We start from the raw sequence: 21,005 nt of genomic DNA, 5'->3' as shown, positions 1-21,005 counted from the left end.
TATACAGTTACTGATAAGTAAATTGAGGTAATTATTTGGTTGATGTCACATTTTTAAAATGCCAGTGAAGCTCAATCATGCTTTTCACTATTCATAAATTACCACATATTGGCCATAATAATACCTCAGGTGTCAAACATTTGATATTTTAGAAAACGTTTGTTGTCTTGAGGTACAACTACTGATGTATAGCTTTCATAATAGAATCATAATGAAAAGTAATTTTTAAAAAATGAACCTATAGCTTTTTGTGTTTGGTTACAGCATACCTAACTTTTCAGTACATAGATCCCATTTGGATATACCTTCAATGTTAGACCGACAGGAGTCACGGGTTCCATTTAGGAAGAAAAATCTGTTCGGTTTCTTCTTTTCAAAACATAAGAGTTGAGCAATGTAGAGGACAGAGGGTGTTAGGAGGATTTTAGGTGCTAAATACTTACATAGAAAATGCTAAGAGACAGAGCTAAAAAGTTCTTGAGAGTTTAGAAAAATTCTCTAATGTGGAGTGCTAAGTGTTACTGCATAGTCCTGGCACTATTGTGGAACTTTTAGGTGATTCCTTCTTTATTTTTAACTGATACAGTTGGTTTGTTATTGTGCTACATTGTAGGTCTACCTCACATCGTTTTCTTTGAAATGGTAAGTTCTTCAGATAATATTTGGTTTATAATGGTAAGCCTTGCTTTCAGCTAATGTTTCTTTTTTACTTTGAGAAATTGGAGGACAGTCAAGATTGACAAATAAACTAAACAAAGTTTTTTAAAGACCTATTAAGTTTAGTATAATTAACAAGAATTTGTTTGAATTAATAAAAGCTATTGTAGAAAAACAATGTTTTTCTACTTTGCAACTAAATTAGTGTGTTTAGAGTTGCTCTAAAGGAGCTACTTTATGTGGTGATTGTATTTTGAGATGTTTTTAGGCCAGTCAGTACTGAATGTCTTCTATACTTAATATTGAGGGCACAAAGCTCTATATAATATCACTTGAAATGTCAGAATTTTATGCTAAATTAGGTGAATGGTATTGTTATTATCCTTGTTTAATAATAAATACTAGTAGTAGGGGATAGTTCTGCTCATGGCTTAGGTTTAGAAGTGTGATGTACCAATGAAATTAAATTTTTTTTCTTTTTTTTTTTGAGACAGGGTCTCACTATGTATTTCAGGCTGGCCTGGAATTTTTAGTGATCCTCCTGCCTCAGCTTCTGAAGTGTTAGGATTACATGCATGTACTACCTTGCCTGGCCATTATTTGAAATTTACAAAACCTCTGAAAGTTTGTTTTTGTAAGTATCCATAGTCTAAAATGCATTGTGGTCACACCTATAATCCTAGCATTCAGGAGGCTGAGGCAGGAGCATCCCCATGAGTTCGAGGCCAGCCTGGGCTACATAGTGAGTTCAAGTCCAACCTGAACTATATAACAAAACCCTGTTTTCACCCACACACCAAAGTTAAATAATGGGCTAAGTCAAATATAGCTAAGTGACAGACTGTTTGTCTAGTATTTTGCAAAGCGTGAATTTGATCCTGAAGAACACACACACCTAGAAAGTAGTAATAAAATTCAAATAACTGAGTCTATATGTGTGAGTTTGCTTTTTTTTTGTTTCATTTGGCATATTGCTGCCTTTTCTAAGACATGATTTTTAACAGTTGATATGGTTGTAACACTTGTTTATGATTAAAAATTCTAAGTAACTGATTTTTATACTAAAATGTGTAATTATTGTATATCAGATTAGTTGTGTTGAATTAAATACTCAGGAAAAATATGATAGATTGTGAAAATGTGAAAGCTTCCAATGTACTCTTGAGATACTTTATCTAATGCCTATTATCACAAACAGAAGTGTCTGTATTATATGTATCTAGTTCCTCATACCCTGAACTACATATGCTTTGTTTTCTTACTTCATTGCGTTCTTTTGATGGGACCAATTCAGAATTGTCATGCAGTTTATATTTATGCTTCCTTCATCTTTCATAATTTAGTCTTGGCCAGTTTTGATAGTTTACTCTTCATAAGAAGTACCAGTGACCACTGGGCGTGGTGGCGCATGCCTGTAATCCCAGCACTCCGGAGGGTGAGGCAGGAGGATTGTCGTGAGTTTGAGACCAGTTTAGGCTACCAAGTGAGTTCAAGACCAGCCTGAACTGTATGGGAGATACCCTGTCTCAAAAAGACAAAAAGAAAGAAAGAAATACTAGTGACCAATATTATATTAACTTCGGTAAGATTCTCTTAGCATTGTTTTCCTTGTAGTTTTATTTCTTTAGGAGTTTGGGAGAGGATAACTATATCTGATGAATTACTGCCAGTCAATTGTAGGTTTTAAAAGCATCTCAGAGAGAATTTGTCACAACAGTTGAAAGTAATAATCTTCAAAATATCCTCATTAAAATGCATTAAAATTATCAGCTCTAAGTTTGTTTGAGTTTGTTCATGTAAAGTGTATTTCTTTGGTGTCTGTTGCATGTTAGGGTATGTTTAATTACATTTAATTCAGCATCACAAAGCGGTTCTGTGTATTAAGAAGCAGCCATGAGTTTTCCTGCCTATTCCGCTGAATTTGACAGGGACATCTGAACAGTCTTTCACCTATTACCTGAAGTAGACTTTTAAAAATACACTGTTGATTGCCTGGGCCCTTTGGCAGAACACTGTCTCAAGGTAAAAAAAAAAACATTACAAGGGCTAAGAGGCTGTGGTCTCCCTGCAGCCTCCCAGAGAGCTGGGTTCCACGTGTGTGCTGTCATGCCTGGCTTGCTTGAATATCTTCACCCTCAGTTGTTTTTTTTTTGTTTTTGTTTTTTCTCCGGTACCGGGAACCGAACTCACGACCTTGCGCTTGCCAGGCAAGCGCTTTTGCCGCTGAGCTAAATTCCCGGCCCTTGCTTGAATATCTTAAAGTTTGGCTGCTGCCCACCTTTTCTGTGTTTGTCTGTTTTGGGGGTTAAACCCAGGCCTGGCCTTACAGCTGCAGCTCACATGTGATACCTCTAACTTACATCCCTAGCCTGTTCCCTTCCTTTCTTCTTACATCCTTTTGTAGGCTTTACTGTTTATAGCAGTTTCAGATTCATAGCAAAACTGAATAGGAAGTGTAGAAAGTCCATCTCACATATGCAGGCTTCCCCCACTCTCAAAATCATATATCATAGTGGCACTTGAATAATAACAAGCCGAAAGCAACATACCCGTATCAACCAAAAGTCCTTAGTTGACATTAGGATTCATTCCTGGTGTTGTACATTCAGAGATCTTTGACAAATATATAATGACATTTACCCACTCTTATAATATTGTACAGAGTATTTTTACTCCCTGAGAATCCTCTATGCTCTCCTTTATCATCCCTCTCCTGTAACCCCTGGCAAGGCATTTACTGTTCCAAAATTAAAAAGTGTCTGTATAAGTTCGCCTTTTTTAGAATATAGCCTTTTGTCAATGGATTTCTTTCACTTAGCAATATGCATTTAAATTTCCCCATATCTCTGTATGGTTTGGTAGCTCTTTTTTTTTTTTTTTTGGTGCTGGGAATTGAACTCACAACCTTGAGCTTCCTGGGCAGGTGCTGTGCCACTGAGCTAAATCCCTGGCCCCTTGTAGCAGGAATTGAACTCAGGTCCTTGGGTTTCCCAAGCAAGGCCTTGTGCTGCTGAGCCATATCCCCAGCCCTCTTTTTTTATTTTTTTAAAGCACTCAATAATATTCTTTTGTTGGGACATACCACAGTTTATTTATCTAGTGAAAAACATCTTGATTGTTTCTACATTTAGCAGTTACAAATAAAACCCTTACAAACGTTCATGTGCAGTTTTTTATTTGGACAGATTTCAGCTCCTTTGGGTAAAAAGCAAGGAGCATGGTCCAGAATCCCATGATAAGAGTGTATGTAGTTTTATTTGAAACTGCCAAGCTGTCTTCCAGAGCAGCGTACAGTTTGTATTCCCATCAGCAGTGAGTGAGGCCTCCGTATCAGTGCTGATGAACCCATGGCACTTGCGATGCAGCCGGCTGTTTGTTACCTCTGAAAGGTTCACCGTCACTGTCTGTGTCCTTGCCAGGATCTGTGGTGTTAGTGTTTTGAATTTTGGCCATTTGAATTGCTGTGTAATACTGTCATGCTTTAATTTGTAATTTCTTCATGACATGTAATGTAAAATTCCATTTTAAGAATCAGAAAACAGGAGCTGGGCATGGTGGCACACACCTGTGATCCCAGCTTTTGGAAGAGGAGGCAGGAGAATCTCCTTGAGTTTGAGGCCAGCCTGGGCTGCATAGTGAATTCAAAGCCAGCCTGAACTACATGGTGAGAGCGGTCTCAAAATGAAACCATCCAACCAAACCAAAGAAGAAAGTCAGAAAATTGAGTTCTGTTTCCTCCAATATTCATGGGAGATCTTTTGAGATGTATAAAGATTCAAACAAAAGACCTAGGTTATATACTTATTAAAAATGAAATGTTTTCTCTTTTCTTATCTAGCAGTGTTATATAACTTTTTGGAAATTCTTTTTAATTACCTGAATCACAATATGTTAAGCTTTACTAGTTTTTTCCATTGTTTAGGATGGAAAGTTTACATGCTGTTGAGATGTATAAATAGAAATATGTCTTGTTCTTTTTAAATTTAAAAACATCTAGGTTTGTGTGCATGTGTGTGTGGATATGTGTGTGTGATATGCTCGGGGTTGAATCTCAGCCCTTGTACATGGTAGGTAAGCAGTCTACCATGGAGCTACATCCTTAGCCCTAAAAAAAATTTAATTTTAGCAGAAAAGATTAATTTGCTGATGCATATTCTTTGTTTGTTTTGTTTTTTTTGGTTTTTTTGTTTTTCTCCGGTACTGGGAACTGAACTCACGACCTTGCACTTGCCAGGCAGGCGCTTTGCCGCTGAGCTAAATCCCCTGCCCTGCTGATGCATATTCTTAATACTTTCTAAAAAATGAGTGAAGAGTTTTTTGACAGTGGCCTCATCACTTGATCTTTTTAATGCCTATTAATTAGTATTTCATAAAATAGATGTTTGTTCTTCTGTATGTAGCTATATTGTGTTCATTAGTGTTTCTGGACGCTCACAGTTTTTATTTCATCTTTCTCATGAATGTTTGACTAATTTATGTAATAATCTCCTAATCTTTATGTTGTTTCCTTAGTAAAAGAAGTGATAAGGATGCCATTTACTAACAGAAATGTTTTAAAATGATAGATGTCATGTTTAAAAGTTTATTTTTAGGAACATTAAAAGATTCAGTTTTCTTGCCTGGACTTTTTTGTTTTTTTGTTTTTTTTTTTCAGAATTATATAGTTTAAAGTGGACTTAAATATTCTGTATTATTATTTCAACAGTTGCTTTTTTGAAATATGCAATGTAAATAGCACATGGCTATCCCTAGACAAGCTTAGAAGCTTCCTTATAGGTAAATATGAGGGGTCTTTCTGAATAAAGAAAAGCTTTGATTTTGGCCAATAAAATTTCATTCATTTAAACAAAAACTTAGAATGTAATACTTGATGAATTTCTTGTGGCTAACCTTAAGATACTGTTCTGATTCTGCTGGTTTTTGTTTAGTTCCATGTATCATAATGTTTAGTCCTTTATTTTCGCCTTATGTGTGAGGATTAGGATTTTTTTTTTTTTTGGTACTGGGAATCAAACTCAGGACCTTGGTGCTTGCCAAGCAGGCACTGTGCAGCTGAGCAATCTCCCTGGCCCAGTACTATCAAATTTTAAAAACCGTTACCTTAAGAAAAATGTTTCTTAAAAAAAGAAAAATGTTACTTTAAAAATGCTGTAGAATACATGTAAAGTCACAGATTGATTTCCCAACTATTAAAGCAAAGTTATCCTTATTTTTCAAAGGTCAGCTGCCAGTAGTGTCATATTTACTGCACTTGGGGAAATAGATTACCTTGCAGTAGTGCAAATTACTGCTGTTAAATTTTGATTAAAAAGGACCAATTGGAACTTGATTGATTCATTTGAAATGAGGTCTAGTATGTATTTCTGAACTGTCAGTGCTCCTCTTGCTTAAGCTTCCAGAATATGGGTATTACAGGTGTGTGGCACCACATTTGGCCTTGACTGGAATTGTAAAACAGTCAGGACGTTGTGGGCTTTTAAATGCCTCTGCACTGCCAAAAATTACCAAGGATTCCAAAGAGCTTTTTTTTTTTTTTTTTTTTTTTTCCCAATCAGGATTCACTATATTGAAATTAAATCAAAATTTAAAGAAAATGTATGGTGGAAGAATGGACTTATTGTATATGTGTACAAATGTCTTTAATTACCACTTTGATATAGTTGCAGAAATGCTACTATTTTTTGTGTTTTTAAATCTGTTTATTTTGATCTATGGAGAATAGTTGTCTTGCCAGGCATAGTGGCACACATCTGTAATCGCAACACTTGGGAAGCTAAGGCAGGAGGATCATCTTTAGTATGAGGCCAGCTGAACTACATAGTGAGTTCAAGGCCAGCCTGAACTACGTAATAGCCTGTCTCAAAAAAAGTTGTCTTCCTGTATTGGCTTCTGCATGTCCATGTATTGCAAAAAGACCCCTAGTTTAAAATCCACAAGAAGGTCTGCTTTACTCGGATAAATAATGAAAAGACTAGGGTATTAGTAGCCTTCTCAAATAACTGCAGAGATAGTTCAATACCATGGTAGTCTCTTAAGGTACTCTTTTGAATTAAAGTGCATCAGTCTGTCTTAAATTTTGAATGGATTTACTAATGTTTAATTTGGTGATGTATACTAATTGGAAAATTAGTGAATCATTGATTCAGATATATCCTGCATTGTTAAAGTATCTTGTACAAAATTGAAATCTCATTTCTTCTTTTTTTTTTGTCTTTTTGAGACAGGATCTCCACTATACTGTTCATGCTGGCCTTGAACTGGCAATGATCCTCCTGCCTCAGCCTTTTGAGTGCTGGGATTACAGGTGTGCACCACCACACCTGGCACCTTTTGTTTCTTTGAGATAGTCTCGCTAAGTTGCTTTTGTGAGACTCAAACTTGTGATCCTCCTTCCTCAGCCTCCTGAGAGCTGGCCTATAGGCATGTGCCACCTCACCTTTCTTGAAGTCATATTTGTTAATAATTTTGTTAGAAAACGTCAGCTAAGTAATGTCATCAGTAAGTAGATGGTGGTGTCTCAAATAGAAATCTTATGCCATAAATAAAGAGGCTTAATCAATATGCAACCAAATTCAATGATTTTGTGTGTGTGTGTTTGTGTATATGTGGGGGGGAGAGAAAGAGAGAGATCATGGGAATCAGACTCAGGACGTTGTGGTTCATAGGCAGGTGCTGTGCCACTGAGCTAATCTGACCCTGTTCCACCGCCATATAACCATCATCCCTTATAGTGAGTCAGAAGTGCTTTATCTGTGCACCCTGTTTGTCATGGACAATATTAAAAGAATATTTACTAAAGCATACAGAATACTAAAGAATTGGTTTTTACTGTTTTAACCGTGTATTCCCAATTGAAAATACTAAATTTCAGTTTCACATATGTAAAATTTCACTGGCTACTATTTCAATCAAAGAGTGAATGTGTTTCCTTGATTTGTGGTAAATAATTCTTGCAGAATAAAGATACTTTGTGATGGTAGAAATTTTATGAACTCTAAGCAGGATTTTATAGGCCAGTCCAACCACTTATTTATATGATTTTAAGTTAGTTATTTAATATCTGTTCCTCAGTTTTATCATCTCTTAAATGGCGTAATAGTAAATGTACCTCATAGGGTTGAATCAGTCATTTAAAACTGAGTTTCAAATCACAGCTCTTTTTTTGCACTGCAGTATTTGAGATGTTGGTTGCAAGTAACTTGTTTCAGCTTAAACTGCACCCATTAATTTGTGGTAAAGTAGTAAAGCATCATTAAAATTCGTTTAAAAATCAGTTCTCATTTAAAATATATTAAAAGTTATTCCTAGAAGTGATGGCTTTTTATATTGCTTTTGTGTGGGCATACAGTTGAGCAGTTGTTTAAGTGATTCTTACTACTGATGTGTAAAAAGAAATCTTGTCTTTCAGTTTATAAAATCACCTTAATAATCTGCTTCCTTTGCATTTACTTCAAAGTATGTAGTACTGAATTTTTACAAAATAACAGCAATATGAAGAAATGACTTGGAAGCTAAAAGGTCTTTTTCCTAAAATTATATAAAATGATTTAAAAGAGTAGTGTATAAAATAACAGTAATTTTCTAAAATATACTGTCGACATTAAGAAATGCAGGTATACATATGTTTAGTGAAAAATGCTACAACACAAAGTACATATTGGGTATTTTTATATAGTGATATGCTGTGTTATGGAGTATTGAAACATTTTGATGTCCCATCTAAGGAAAAATACTTTAGAGCTTGAGCTAGTTTATAATACTGCATTAGAAGGGGATGTTGCTGTGACTCTTTGTTTAACAGACCCTCAGTATGTTAATGTTTACCATGAAAATCTCTCAATGGCAAAAGTAAGTTTAAAAATAATAAAAAGAGGGGCTGGGGATTTAGCTCAGCGGCAAAAGCGCCTGCCTGGCAAGCGCAAGGTCGTGAGTTTGTCTCCCGGTACCGGAGAAAAAAAATAAAGAAAGCACTTTGTGGATTATAAAGCTAAACATTGTTATTTCATCGTGATATTTAGCACTGAAATATAGAGAACAAACAAAGGTGGTTTCTAATCCATCTGCCCCCATGAATCTCATAGGTCTTTATAGTTTGTTAGGATATTTAAAGGGTATTTGAGAGTTGGAGTCTCAAGCAGTGAGATTATATGCTATTAATGATTAAATATTGCATCCCTAACTTTTCAAAATGAGTTCAAATCAAAAATGAAAAATGTAAATTAAACCCTGCCTCCCCAAAAGTCATCATGAGGCTCATGTATTTTACTCTTTGTTATTAAGTAGAATATAAATTTTTGGGGTCTAGATGTGCTATTAATAGATCCTAAGTAATGAGGAGGAAATGGCGGCTTGGTTTGGCTGAGTTAGTAGTAATGATTATTTAAAACATAATATGAATGTATAATGCTTGGTCAGTAGTCCTGTTTTATAATCTAGCTTGTATTGCAGGTAAGTATTAGCATCTACGCCTGTGCTGTGGTGCACACATGTAATCCTAGCTACTCAGAAGGCTGAGCCAGGAGAATAACACATTTGAGGTCATCCTGGGTAACTTAGTGAGAGCCTGTCTGAAAATAAAAAAGGAAGAAAGGACAGGAGATACAACTCAGTATGAAGGCCCTGGGAGCAATCCCCAGTACCTCAGATAGAGACGTGAATAGATGGTTGAATGGATGGGTGGGTGGGTAGGTAGATGGATGGACAACAGATAAATTAGAAAGGGTAGAAGTGAGGCTTAGTGGTAGAGCTCTTGGGTGTCATGCTTGAGGCCCTGGGTTTCACCCTCAGTACTTGAGAGAAAAAATTTATTGGTAGCCAAGAGTTTTATGAGAAGAAACAAACTTACTTTTCTGAAACTTAAAAAATAGCATAGGTTTGGCATTAGCTAGTCATGGTAGCGCATGCCTATAATCCCAGCACTCAGGAGGCTGAGACAGGAGGATCATGGGCGTTTGAGGCCATCCTGGGCTGCAAAGAAAATTCAAGGCAGCCTGAACTGCATAGTGAAACCCTGTCTCAAAAGGACAAAAAAAAAAAAAAAAAAAAAAAAAAGGTTTGGCATTTAAGTTTTGTAAATAAAGTGACCAAACATTTTATTTTTTCTTGATGGTGTTTTTATTTTTTACAGCTTCATACATAACAATATAGCTTTGTTAAATATTACCTTTTTTTTTTTTACTTAAATACTACCTTTTAATCATCTCCAATTTAGTTTAAATGGACGGTGTTTAAAAAAATTATTTTTTAAAGCCATTTCCTGCTAAGTGACCAGCATACAATATTTCAATCACAGGCTTCTACTTATTTCTAGGTTTGTATGTACTTTTCACTCATGTTTTATATCATTAAATGGAATGGTAAATGAACATTTAGTTTTTAGTAAATAGCTTTAAAAAACAATTTCTGCCTCAAGATTTAAATGTTGCTGTCTTTGCCTCAGAATGTTACTTATGATTACTGTATTTGTAATGCAGTTGAGACTTGAAATGGTCATCAAAATTCCTATTTTAGGCAAGCATTATACCGGCGGAGCTATGTCCTCACCCTAGAAAATTGCAGTTTTAGAATGTTTTTAGGGACTGGGGATGTAGCTCAGTGGTAGAGCACTGTGTGTGCGTTCTGTCCCCAGCACTATATGCTCAAATAAGTAAAGTAAGTAAGTAAATGAGTAAAAGTTACTTAGTAATTTTGCCTTAAGTTTTGTTGAAGTTACACGGAATTGTTGTTAGTAAATTAATTGTTCTTAGGAAGTAGTTTCTGCAATTAACTGTCAGAGGTTTTTAACACTTGTATGACCTTTTGTATTATAGATAACCTAAGTAGTGTATTGCCTCAGAAATTGGCACCCTTGCATTCAGGTTTTAGATAGAACCATTGCTCAGCTGAAGGAAAGCGGATTTTTGTCGGAATTCAGTGACTTGCTTGTGCTAAGTGAAGATTTTTATTACATATCTGTAATATCTGGTTGGAAGGATACTTTAGTAAAACTGAAAGAATGAATTTTAATATTTGGATAGTGAAAATTGTGTGTGATTTTTATTTTAACACTTGTGTAACCTAGGAGGAAGAATAATTGATGCCACTTGTTATTTTGGACTTTTCTTGAAGTCTTGGTATGTGTCTTTGGTGAAATAGAAACATTAAGAAGTAATCCGTGGTAGAGTTTATGTAATCTGATTCATGGGTAATCTTACAATATAAACTGGTGTTCTAAACATTCATAGTGTATTAAATTTGAGACACTGAAATTCTTTTCTGTTGAGTAATTGATGGAAAATTTCGAATATTTTTAATAGAAAGTGATGTTCCAATTCACTCTTGTCTTTTTCATTTTAGATGGGAAATGTAAAGTCATATCGATAGGTTGACTGTGACAACTATGTTTATTTACAGAGAGAACAGGAAATGAGAATGGGTGATATGGGTCCCCGTGGAGCAATAAACATGGGAGGTAGGGATTTGAAGCAAAAGCCTTCTGTAACTTACTTGTAATTCTTTGGGATACTGTAAATGCTCTTTGTGGTATTTACATATCATTAAGAGACTTAAAATACAGAACCAATACTTGTGAAGGTGAAATCTTCTGTTTCTTAAAGTGAAATATAATTGTATTAATAATATATGCCAAGGAAGAAAGTTTGAAAGGTATGTGTTCTAGTTTTATAGCTTCAATGAAAGAAACCTATGAGTTTCTAGTACAGCCTAAAAGTAGTTTAGTTATTATATGATGTAATACAATTCTGTCATATTTTTATAGTCAAATTTTGTTCCTTCAAATTGTCTTTTTTACTAATTCTTGAGAACATTTTACAAATTTGTTTTAAAGTAGCTTTTTGCTCATGTTACTTAATATTTAACTTTAATTTGAATATTGCGCATGGAAATGGATTGCCTAGAGAGAGGTCTATGACTTCAGGAAGTGAAATGTGTCATGGTAATGCATATCTTTAGAGTTCATATAAAAATTTTAAGAAAATGCCTATGTTAACAACTTTCACGCCACTTGGCTCTTATATCCGTACTACAGGGAAGCAGAATCAATAAGTAAATAAGTGGAGCATCGTATACATGTGTCTTCAATTTGAAGTTTGAAATGCCGTACATTTAAAGATTAGATAATGGATTAAACTTTCACATTACATGGCTCTACAGCAGCTGTCGCAAAGTTAAAATTTTTATATAACCCAATGTACACAGTATTTTGAAAACATTCCTAGGGCATCTAGTGTACATGGCATGCACACCCATCTAGTGACTTCTTCAACTACATAATATATGAAATAAAATTTAAGAGAGTGAACATTTTCTACATCAGTTCTTCTTTCTTAAATCTCTATATCAGTTTTTTGACACTTCTTAATCACATAGTTTATTTCTGTATCTACCAACAAGTAGTCACTAAATAACTTTGTATGTAAAGGAAGCCTGAAACATTTTCCTTGTCTATAGTGAACTTAATCATTCACATGGATATAAAATAATTAATGAAACAAGACTACAAATTCTAAAATATGAAGCATAGTTGAGTATATAATAATGTAGCAGTGGTTCTGCATTTATTTTTTCAGAGTAAATTATGTTTTCCTATATAAAATCCATGTAATTTTTATATAAGAATGGGATTATTGAGAATTGTAAGTAGTATGAAAGGACCATTACCTCATTAGGTTGTCATTAACATCAGAACCAAACTTTATAATAGTATAATGCTTAAAACTGTTTTATCATGGTCCAGAGAGATTGTGAAAACATTCTCTTTTTTTTTTTCCCCCCAGTACCGGGAACTGAACTCATGACCTTGAGCTTGCCAGGCAGGCACTGTGCCACTGAGCTAAATCCCCAGCCCCAATGAAAACATTCTCGATTGGGTTAGCAACTTTTTACGTCTTTAGGGGCCGGGGATATATCTCAGAGGCATAGCACCTGCCTGGCAAGCACAAGGCCCTGAGTTTGATTCCTGTTTTTTTTTAAAAAAATAGGCCTGTGCTTTTTAAAAATTTATTTTAAAGAAAAAAAAAAACAGTTTCAAAAGATAACAGGAGGGTAACAATGATTAATACATTGGGGATCGTTATCTTTAAATTAGTTGTAAGATACTGGCATTTAATTGTCCAGACAATATTAGCACAAACCTTTCTTTTTAGTGAACTAAGAGAAATCATTAGTCTATCTTTTATATATGTATAATATACATATTATATACATATATATATGTGTATATATTTTGGCTTTGCTTTTCTCTTTTCCCCATCCCAGTTTCTCCTTTTGAGTAGTTTCTTCCCATTTTACAATATATATTGTACATTTAAATGCTTTATTTATTTAGGAATTGAAGAGAATTTGAACATTTTGTGACTTTTCACTAGAAAACCACATTTATATTTTCAGCACTTTCCTGAAGTCCAGTCCATTTAACACTCTTTTCTGTAGTCTTTATTCAGTGTGAGCCTTTAATGGTTTTTGGAGCTAATCCAGTTGGGTTACTGTTGAGTAGGTAAAATTGATCTATCTCTTTAGGGTACGTGGTTGGAGCCAGGCTTGTAGCTTAGTTCTAAAGCACGTGGTTAGCACTTTGGATTTGATCCCCAGCAGAAAAATAAAAAGTAACAAATTCCATTAATAGAATTTGCCAATAGATTTTCTGATTTATCACTAGTATGTGTACCAAGTAAAACAGTTTATAAAGCCAGATCATGCCAATATTTCTTAGATCTTTAAACTTAGTTTATAGTTCGGTGGTTGAAGATGTCATTTAAAAATGGCTGATAGTTGGGAATATTAACAATCTTTTTTTAGTACACATAGTTGTGTAATTATAGTCCAGACTTACAAGTTAAGTGTAGCATGTCTATTGAAGAAGAATAAAAAGAAAAAAAAATACTATTAAATCTATTCTTTTTGGAGAAAGTAAAGGAAAGATGCCTGTTAGATACTGTCTTTTCTAGATTATGGGAACTGGTTAAAATGATAGTAACTGTCCCAGGGCAATGGAAACACTCCTGGATAAAGTATAGATTTATCATCAAGAACATTTTGGGATTAAGGAAGTAATTCCTTTGACAAATTGCTTGTTTTCTGGGCTTGACTTTGAAGCACAGTAGTGTGTGATGGTAAGGATTGTTTTGGAGTGAGCTCTTTTCAGCTACTCCTTGAGAGAGTACTCCTAGAAGAGAGTTCAGTGTCATTAACTGTTCTGTAGTGGATTTGAATGAAAACTTCAGCTTCTTTTATAATGTTTATTTACAAGGTTTAGTTCTGAGGGCCAGAAAATTGATGTACATAAAGAAACCTCTAAGGTGGAATCAATCTTAGTTCTGAATTTTTTAGGAACAAGTACAAACACTTAAAATTTTTTTAATACCTAAAAATATGTCTTTGCAACCATCCTATTTATGATAAATATTCCAATTGAACCACTGTGGCAGTTAAAATATAGGTGAATATCTGTTTTGATGAAAAATTTGATGTATATCTGATTATCCTCATTTCCAGAATTTTGTATATCAAAAACATCCACTAGCTATTTTATCCATATTTTTGTGTTTTTAAAAATAAGCTTTATCATGATGAGTCATTTTTATTTGAGGGAGAGTTTATATTGCATATTTTAATAGAATGTTTAAAAAATAGTACTTTGTAATTTGGGGATGTATTTAGTAACGTTCACTGCAGTGATCTTTCTAGGAAGTGCTTTTTCCTCTTACAACTTAATGTCATTTACCAGGTAGTATTTTTTAGTTATGACTAAGAAAACATTTTTGAAGTGCTAACCCTCCCTTGTTCATTGAAATTGGTAGTATAGTCAATATTGTTGGTTAACAAAATTTTTCCAATGTGGTTGTGCACACTTTTAATCCCAGCACTTAGGAGGCTGAGGCAGGCAGATCACCTAAAGTTGTAGGCCAGCCTTAATTATATAGTGAAACCCTATCTCAAAAAAAAGCACCAAAACAAAATTGCTATAAATAGGCTTTAGTAATTACTTCTGATCTTTAAAACTTTCAAATTGTTACATTCTCAGATGCAGTAAAATAATTGATAGTTGCTTCATTTCTTTTATGTATGTGTGTTTTGGGGATGAAAATTTTAGCATGTAGGTAATGCTTTAGTGGACAATGGATAATTGTCTTATTCTCAAGGAAGGAAAATGATTTGGGTTATAGTTAGGGGGTATGAGATTGTGTAAGTTTTGTAAAGTTTATAATGTTTACTAAACTAAGATAGGACAGCTCTAAGTATAGATTGTTTTACATAGATGCATTTAGCCCAGCACCTGCTGGTAACCAAGGTCCTCCTCCAATGATGGGTATGAATATGAACAACAGAGGAGCTATACCTGGCCCACCAATGGGTCCTGGTCCTGCCATGGGACCAGAAGGAGCTGCAAATATGGGAACTCCAATGATGCCAGATAATGGAGCAGTGGTAATGTATCATAAACATTTTGATTATATTCAATAATGTATCTTGTGCCCCAAAGATACCTTCACACTTAATGTATCTTGTTTTTTTGGTACCAGGAATCGAATTCAGGACCTTGCCCTTGCCAGGCAGGTGGTGTGCCACTGAGCTAAATCCCTGGCCTGTTTCACATTAATGTAATTTGACATTTGTTTTGGCAATAAACACCCAATGAAAGAAAAGTAACTTTGTGAAGTTAGATTTAGGAGAGACAATCTTTTAGTAGTCCAAGAGGAAGGACTGCTATGCATGGCATGCTCTTAGATCTCAGCACATAGCATGTACGTATGTTTTTACAGATCTTTTTCAGTGATTTTAATTTGTAGCCATCATTTATCAGTATTCAGTGTAATGGTTAAGTATTTGATGTTTGTGTTCTTTCTCTGTATGGACTCCTTTGGTAGGGACAAAACTTCATTATGTGTGAAAATAGTTTTCAGTAGTCATTTTTGATAGAACAGTCACTTGTCATGACTTTAAAGTATATTTTCATTGTAAATTTTTTTTTGGTATATTCTAAATGTACATTGCTGTATTTTCACAGAATTACTTTTGATATTTGTTTCTAAATTTAGATTTTTTTTTTCCCCCTGGTACTGGGAATCGAACTCACGACCTCACGCTTGCCAAGCAGGTGCTGTGCTGCTGAGTTGAGTCCCCAGCCCCAGATAATTTTTTTTTTGCTGTGGTCTGAGAGTGTGAAGATATCTTTGGGTAAAATATAAGAGCAGGGTTTTTCAGTTGTATTTTTATTATATATTCAATATCAGTAAGATTGGTATCTTTTATTATTATCCTTAAATGAGGCTTTATAATGGCAGAATATTTTCTCATGTGGTGTTTCTCCATGATTTTTCTAAATAACATTTAGAAAGAAAACTGTTGGCTGTATATTTTGAAATGGCAGTTTGGTTTGGGGATACCATATCAAATGTTTGGGGATACCGTATCACATGCTGCTAAAGAAGAAAAGCACTGCCAGATTTAAAACTCAGATTGCTCTCAGTTGTAAATTGTGTTGCTGTAGAAGATTTTAAAAGTAAGACATAGTGGACTGGAGAGTAGCTCAATCGTAGATCCCCTTTCTAGCACGTGCAGGGTCACCAAAAACAAAAAACCGGACATCATGCATCTTAGAACTGAGGAATGCACTGTTCATCATTTTTAAATTTGTTTACTTGAGAGATGCTCTCTTTAAAATGTGCTCACAGTTGCAGTTTGAAACTTGGTAGTTTGTTCAGCAAGTTGAGCCAGTGCCAACATTTGCTGTCTACAGCTCCTATTTTTTATAGTAAAATGTCAAAAAGCTCAATGAAAATTACTTGGTTAAGTTTTTCTTTATCCTGTAACTTTCAGTAGAATAATAATGTTAACTATTTTTATACTTCTTTCCCTGAAATTGTAAACTTTATTTAAGTATCACCCTTGGGGCTTTTTTATGATTACATTTTACTATTGCACTTAAGGAGTTCTGTTAAACCCTTGAGATTAATATATGGGTCATTGTTGTAAAGTTTTCAAAATACTAGATGTTGATGTTTAATTCTGCTATTTGTAGTACACATTAATCAACTTTTAAAGTTTAACCATCTTCCTAATACTAGTTTTTCAGTAAAAACTTCTCAGAAGTTTTCATTTTGAAATCATAGCTCTTCGCTTATTAGACTTTTGCTTCATGTCTTGATTTTAGAATGTTTGGTTTATAAAACAGAATATGATGCTGCTCCCCAGTTTTATCTACTTTTTAATAAATTATTTATCTTTTACAGTAGTTTCATATAAACTTTTAAAAATGGATCAGGGTAGTAGTATAATACTAGGCTTGAGATGGCATTTGCTTTTATCATACAGTCAGTTCTTTTTTTCATGAAATTGAGGCATAACATTAGCAATTTGTAAATCTTCAGATGCTGCTTTTTTATTTTTAAACATAGAAACTAATTAAATTGCTCCTTTCTTCCTTCTATGTGTGATCCTGATTCTGCTGGACTTTCTGCTGAACTTCATGACATCACCACTTGGGATTTTGCCAATTTTTCTTGTCACTTATATTTGGCGTGTTCCAAATGGACTTCATGTTCGTTATGTGGTCTTCTAGCACAATGATAGATTTTCCCAAGGACCACCTTCCCAGATGGGATCTCCTATGGGGAGTAGAGCAGGTTCTGAGACCCCTCAGGCACCAATGACCGGTGTGGGTCCCGTGAGTGGTGGTCCTGGTGGCTTTGGTAGAGGCACTCAAGGGGGCAACTTCGAAGGTCCTAATAAGCGTCGTAGATACTAAACGTTCTTTTGTTCCTGGCTATTTTGAAAAACAAAATTCAGTGGTATGCCTTTACACTTTTACCTGTTACCTGGAAGAAATGGTTTTATTGTTAATGTGTGTAGACTGAAAACGTTTTCTTTTGTAAAACTTGAGGTTTTGTATTTTTCTTTATTCATAAGCTTTGTAGATTAGAATGGTAATGATGATACGCATCATTGTGAATGTTAAAATGTGTTTGTGACTTTAGCTAACTACAGTTATGCTATAGTACTGTGAAATTTATGTAGTTTCTTTCTCTCAATAAAGAAATCATTTTGAGTAATTTAAGATGTTACTAGTGGTATTCTCTTGCGGTTTTACTAAACTTTGCTGTAACAATAATTCCTTGGTTGCTTTAACTAATCCTCGCCATTTAAAAATCCAAAAATGATTTTTGCTTTTTTTGTGCAAGTAGCCCTGAAGATAGAAACTTAGTGAAAGCTAATGTCAATACAGATTAGTACATTTGGGGGTGGGAGTGCATGGGTTAATTTGTATAACCTACTGATGTTTTGTGAAGTTGGAGTTACTGCCTACATTTCATAAAGATTCTGAATATTCAGATATTCTGAAAAGGATCAATAAGGGTATCTTTGTCCTGTGTTGCTTTTTCTAAATAAATCTTTTGAATCTTGAAAAAACTGTTTGAAGGCAAATCTCTTTTGCTTATAAAATACCTAGTTTTTAATTTTATCTTCCAGCATTTATTTGGTTTCAGTATCTAGATCTCACCTTTATTATTATACACCTAGTGTTGAGTTTTTCAAGAAACAGGACTTTTGGGTTGGTAGTTACGGGAAGATTTGTTGGGTGGTTCATGGTTAATTAGGCACTTCTTGAGAATGTTGGTTTCTAATAGTATTAAATGATGGCTTGACTCAACAGTGTTAAATATTTCTCTGTAGTTGCAGTTCTGTCCAGTAAAATCTGTCTGATGGTTAGGAATGTGTATAGTTGAAGTGTTGCTTTTTTTAAACGGGAGAGAATCAACTTCACAATGGTAGGGTCATTTAAATCTGATTAGATTCCTGTTCTGTCCAGTACCTATTTTGAATTTCAATGCTTTGGAGAAACTGATTTCATCATGTTATAAGATTTACCATAAAAGTCATAGATACATTTGGAAGTTTGTATGCTTTTTATCTTTCTTTAAAATTACATTAAAAATTATAAAATCTAACATTTAATTTATGCTTCAAAGTTAATTCACCAGCCACTGATCATAGCATTTACTTCTTGCACATTTGCCATTTACCATCTTTCTGAGAAATACGGTGTGTTTAAGTAAACTGTATGTAAATAGTGCCTTTAATATTTCCATGGTGTTTGTTTTGCTGGAAAGCATATTTTTGAAAGAAATAGCTTTGGTTAATTAAAAATCAAAAGCAGTTTAAAAAGCATAATTAAGATTCATTCTTTCTACCAAGTTATTTTTCATATGTATTGTTTCATGCTATATTTTTTTAGGCACTACAGTGTATATGGACTTATATTTTGAATTTTGCAGTATTCACAAGCTTTTGTTTGGATAATTCTTTGAAAACATATGGACATTGTAAGATGGTAGTGAAGGACTATTTTCATTGCATTTTTCATGAGTATGAGGTGGTGGGGACTTGAATTTGTTTTATGAGATTAATTTGGGTGTGAAGAGTTTAAATTAATTGAAATTTCTAAGTGATATTTGTTGCATTTAAGTCTACCTTTTCCATCTGTTTTTTTATTCATCTAATACTCTGATAATGTTTAGCACTGTATTTCATTCAAGGCTGAATTCAGATTGGGGAGACATTTGATCCTTTGATGTTAATAACGAGCTACCTTTTGCCAAGGCTGTGAAATTCTGTATGATTCGTTCAAGGACATTTGAAAGCCAGTGCACAGAGATGTGTTAATCTCCTGAACATCCTAGTGTCCGGGCTCAACTCTGGCTCCAAGAACAGAGTTCTACACAGCTTTTCCCCGCATCAAGAAAATTCTTGTTCCAGTACTTTCCAAGTTTATTCCGGAAACAGTCAGCTTCTGAGTGACAGTCAAGTGGACCATCTGTGAACTTCTAGTTACTCAGTTGTTAAGGGTTTTGTATAAACATCTTGTGAATTAGTATGCCAATGAACATTTTTGTCATTTGGTTAAAAGTGATAGGTATAAAATGAAGAGGAAAATTCGGTAGTTTAGGTTTCTGAGTAAGTGTGAAGTTGTCATATATGCTATCATAAGTTTTTTTTAAAAAAGGTACTATGAAACAGTTTTAGTATTATCACAGTCTTCTGATTTCTTTTTGTGTCATTTAAAATTCCAAGTACTAAGTTTAAAGTCTGCAGGATTTAGGTTTATTATAATTTTTGTAGTTAATATGAATAAAAAATACATCCATTTTCCTAATTATTTTATTCTAGCATTGTAATTTGTTGGAATTTGTCATTTTTATTTTAAAAGTATTTGTATTGATTTTCTTTGACAGATGCAATGTCCTAGCTGGTCATTTAATTGAAATTGGAATTATCAACAAGGACAGTGACTGAAACTTTGGCTTTTGTTTCTCAAACACTAAATCATACCTTTACAGTTCACTCAGAAATATGTGTGTTGAATATTGTAGTAATTTCTGATGTACATGGAAAGCATGTAACAGTTGCTTAGTATCAGAGTGAGTGACTGGTAGTCACTTATTAATAAATCGTGAGTTAAATTACTGATTAAAGCATAGATTTTGAATGGGAAAGATTTAAATGGGATTGAAACGACATGAGAAGAAATGTGATATGGCAGAAGCCTAAGAAGGGTAGAAATGAGTGTCAAATGGTATTAAAAATAAAAGGGCCATGTCACTTTGGGCAAATACAGGGAGTTTACTCGGGAGTAGGATGTTTTAATAAAAAAAAAATTAGTGTGTTTAATAGTTTTGTTATAACATCTAATGTGTGAAAGTGTATTTTTCAACTTTCAGAGGCTAGCAGTGATTCCAAAGATGAGAGTTCTTTTAAGAATAATGAGTACTTGGGGCCGGTGATACAGCTCAGCAGCAAAGCACCTGCCTGGCAAGGGCAAGGTCGTGAGTTCAATTCCTGGTACCAAAAAAAAGAAAAAGAAAATAATGAATACTTTTGTATGTTAGAATAACAGGTGTTAATGTTTTCCAATATTTATTTCTATTAGTTATTTGTAGGTGTGGACTTATTAAGGAGTGGGAAACTTACTTCATGGAGGATTTCAGATTACTTGTAAATATTTCAACACACAGCTCTTAAAAAGAGCATTGAGGCCAGTTTTATACCAAAGAATATTAATTCCCACATGCTACATTAAAAAAGTGTGTCTTCAGTTATATAGCCAAGTATCATTTTATCATAAGCTAATGATATGATTGAATAATTATATGATTAAATAAATTAACAGTAGTCTAATACTTTACAAAAGCATTCTTTCATATCCAGCAGCGTGCATCACTAAGTTTTTAAAAATAAGACTTACTTCTTTTATTATGTTCACTTTACCCATTTTCCCAACTGTGTAGAACAAAGTATTGTATACACTTTCCCACATGAATTTTTCATCAAGTAATTTATAAACATTTTCTCTG

General features: G+C 34.1%; 1 protein-coding gene across 1 annotated transcript in view; it reads left to right on the top strand.

Moving 5' to 3' along the window:
- The window catches only part of Pspc1 (paraspeckle component 1), a gene marked incomplete at its 5' end in the record, with an annotated part of 67,208 nt that extends 49,145 nt beyond the window's left edge, over positions 1 to 18,063 (top strand). Inside the window, 3 exon segments of the mRNA XM_005406291.2 lie at positions 11,050 to 11,107; positions 14,912 to 15,081; positions 17,216 to 18,063. Coding sequence (XP_005406348.2) covers positions 11,050 to 11,107; positions 14,912 to 15,081; positions 17,216 to 17,401 — 414 coding nt within the window.
- Positions 18,064 to 21,005: the final 2,942 nt, after the last annotated feature.

This window comes from Chinchilla lanigera, unplaced genomic scaffold (genome assembly GCF_000276665.1).
Source record: "Chinchilla lanigera isolate Chin_1 unplaced genomic scaffold, ChiLan1.0 scaffold00096, whole genome shotgun sequence".
Classification (NCBI taxonomy): domain Eukaryota; kingdom Metazoa; phylum Chordata; class Mammalia; order Rodentia; family Chinchillidae; genus Chinchilla; species Chinchilla lanigera.
The sequence above is the reverse complement of the archived record's forward strand: the minus strand, read 5'-3'. Positions and strand labels throughout refer to the sequence as shown.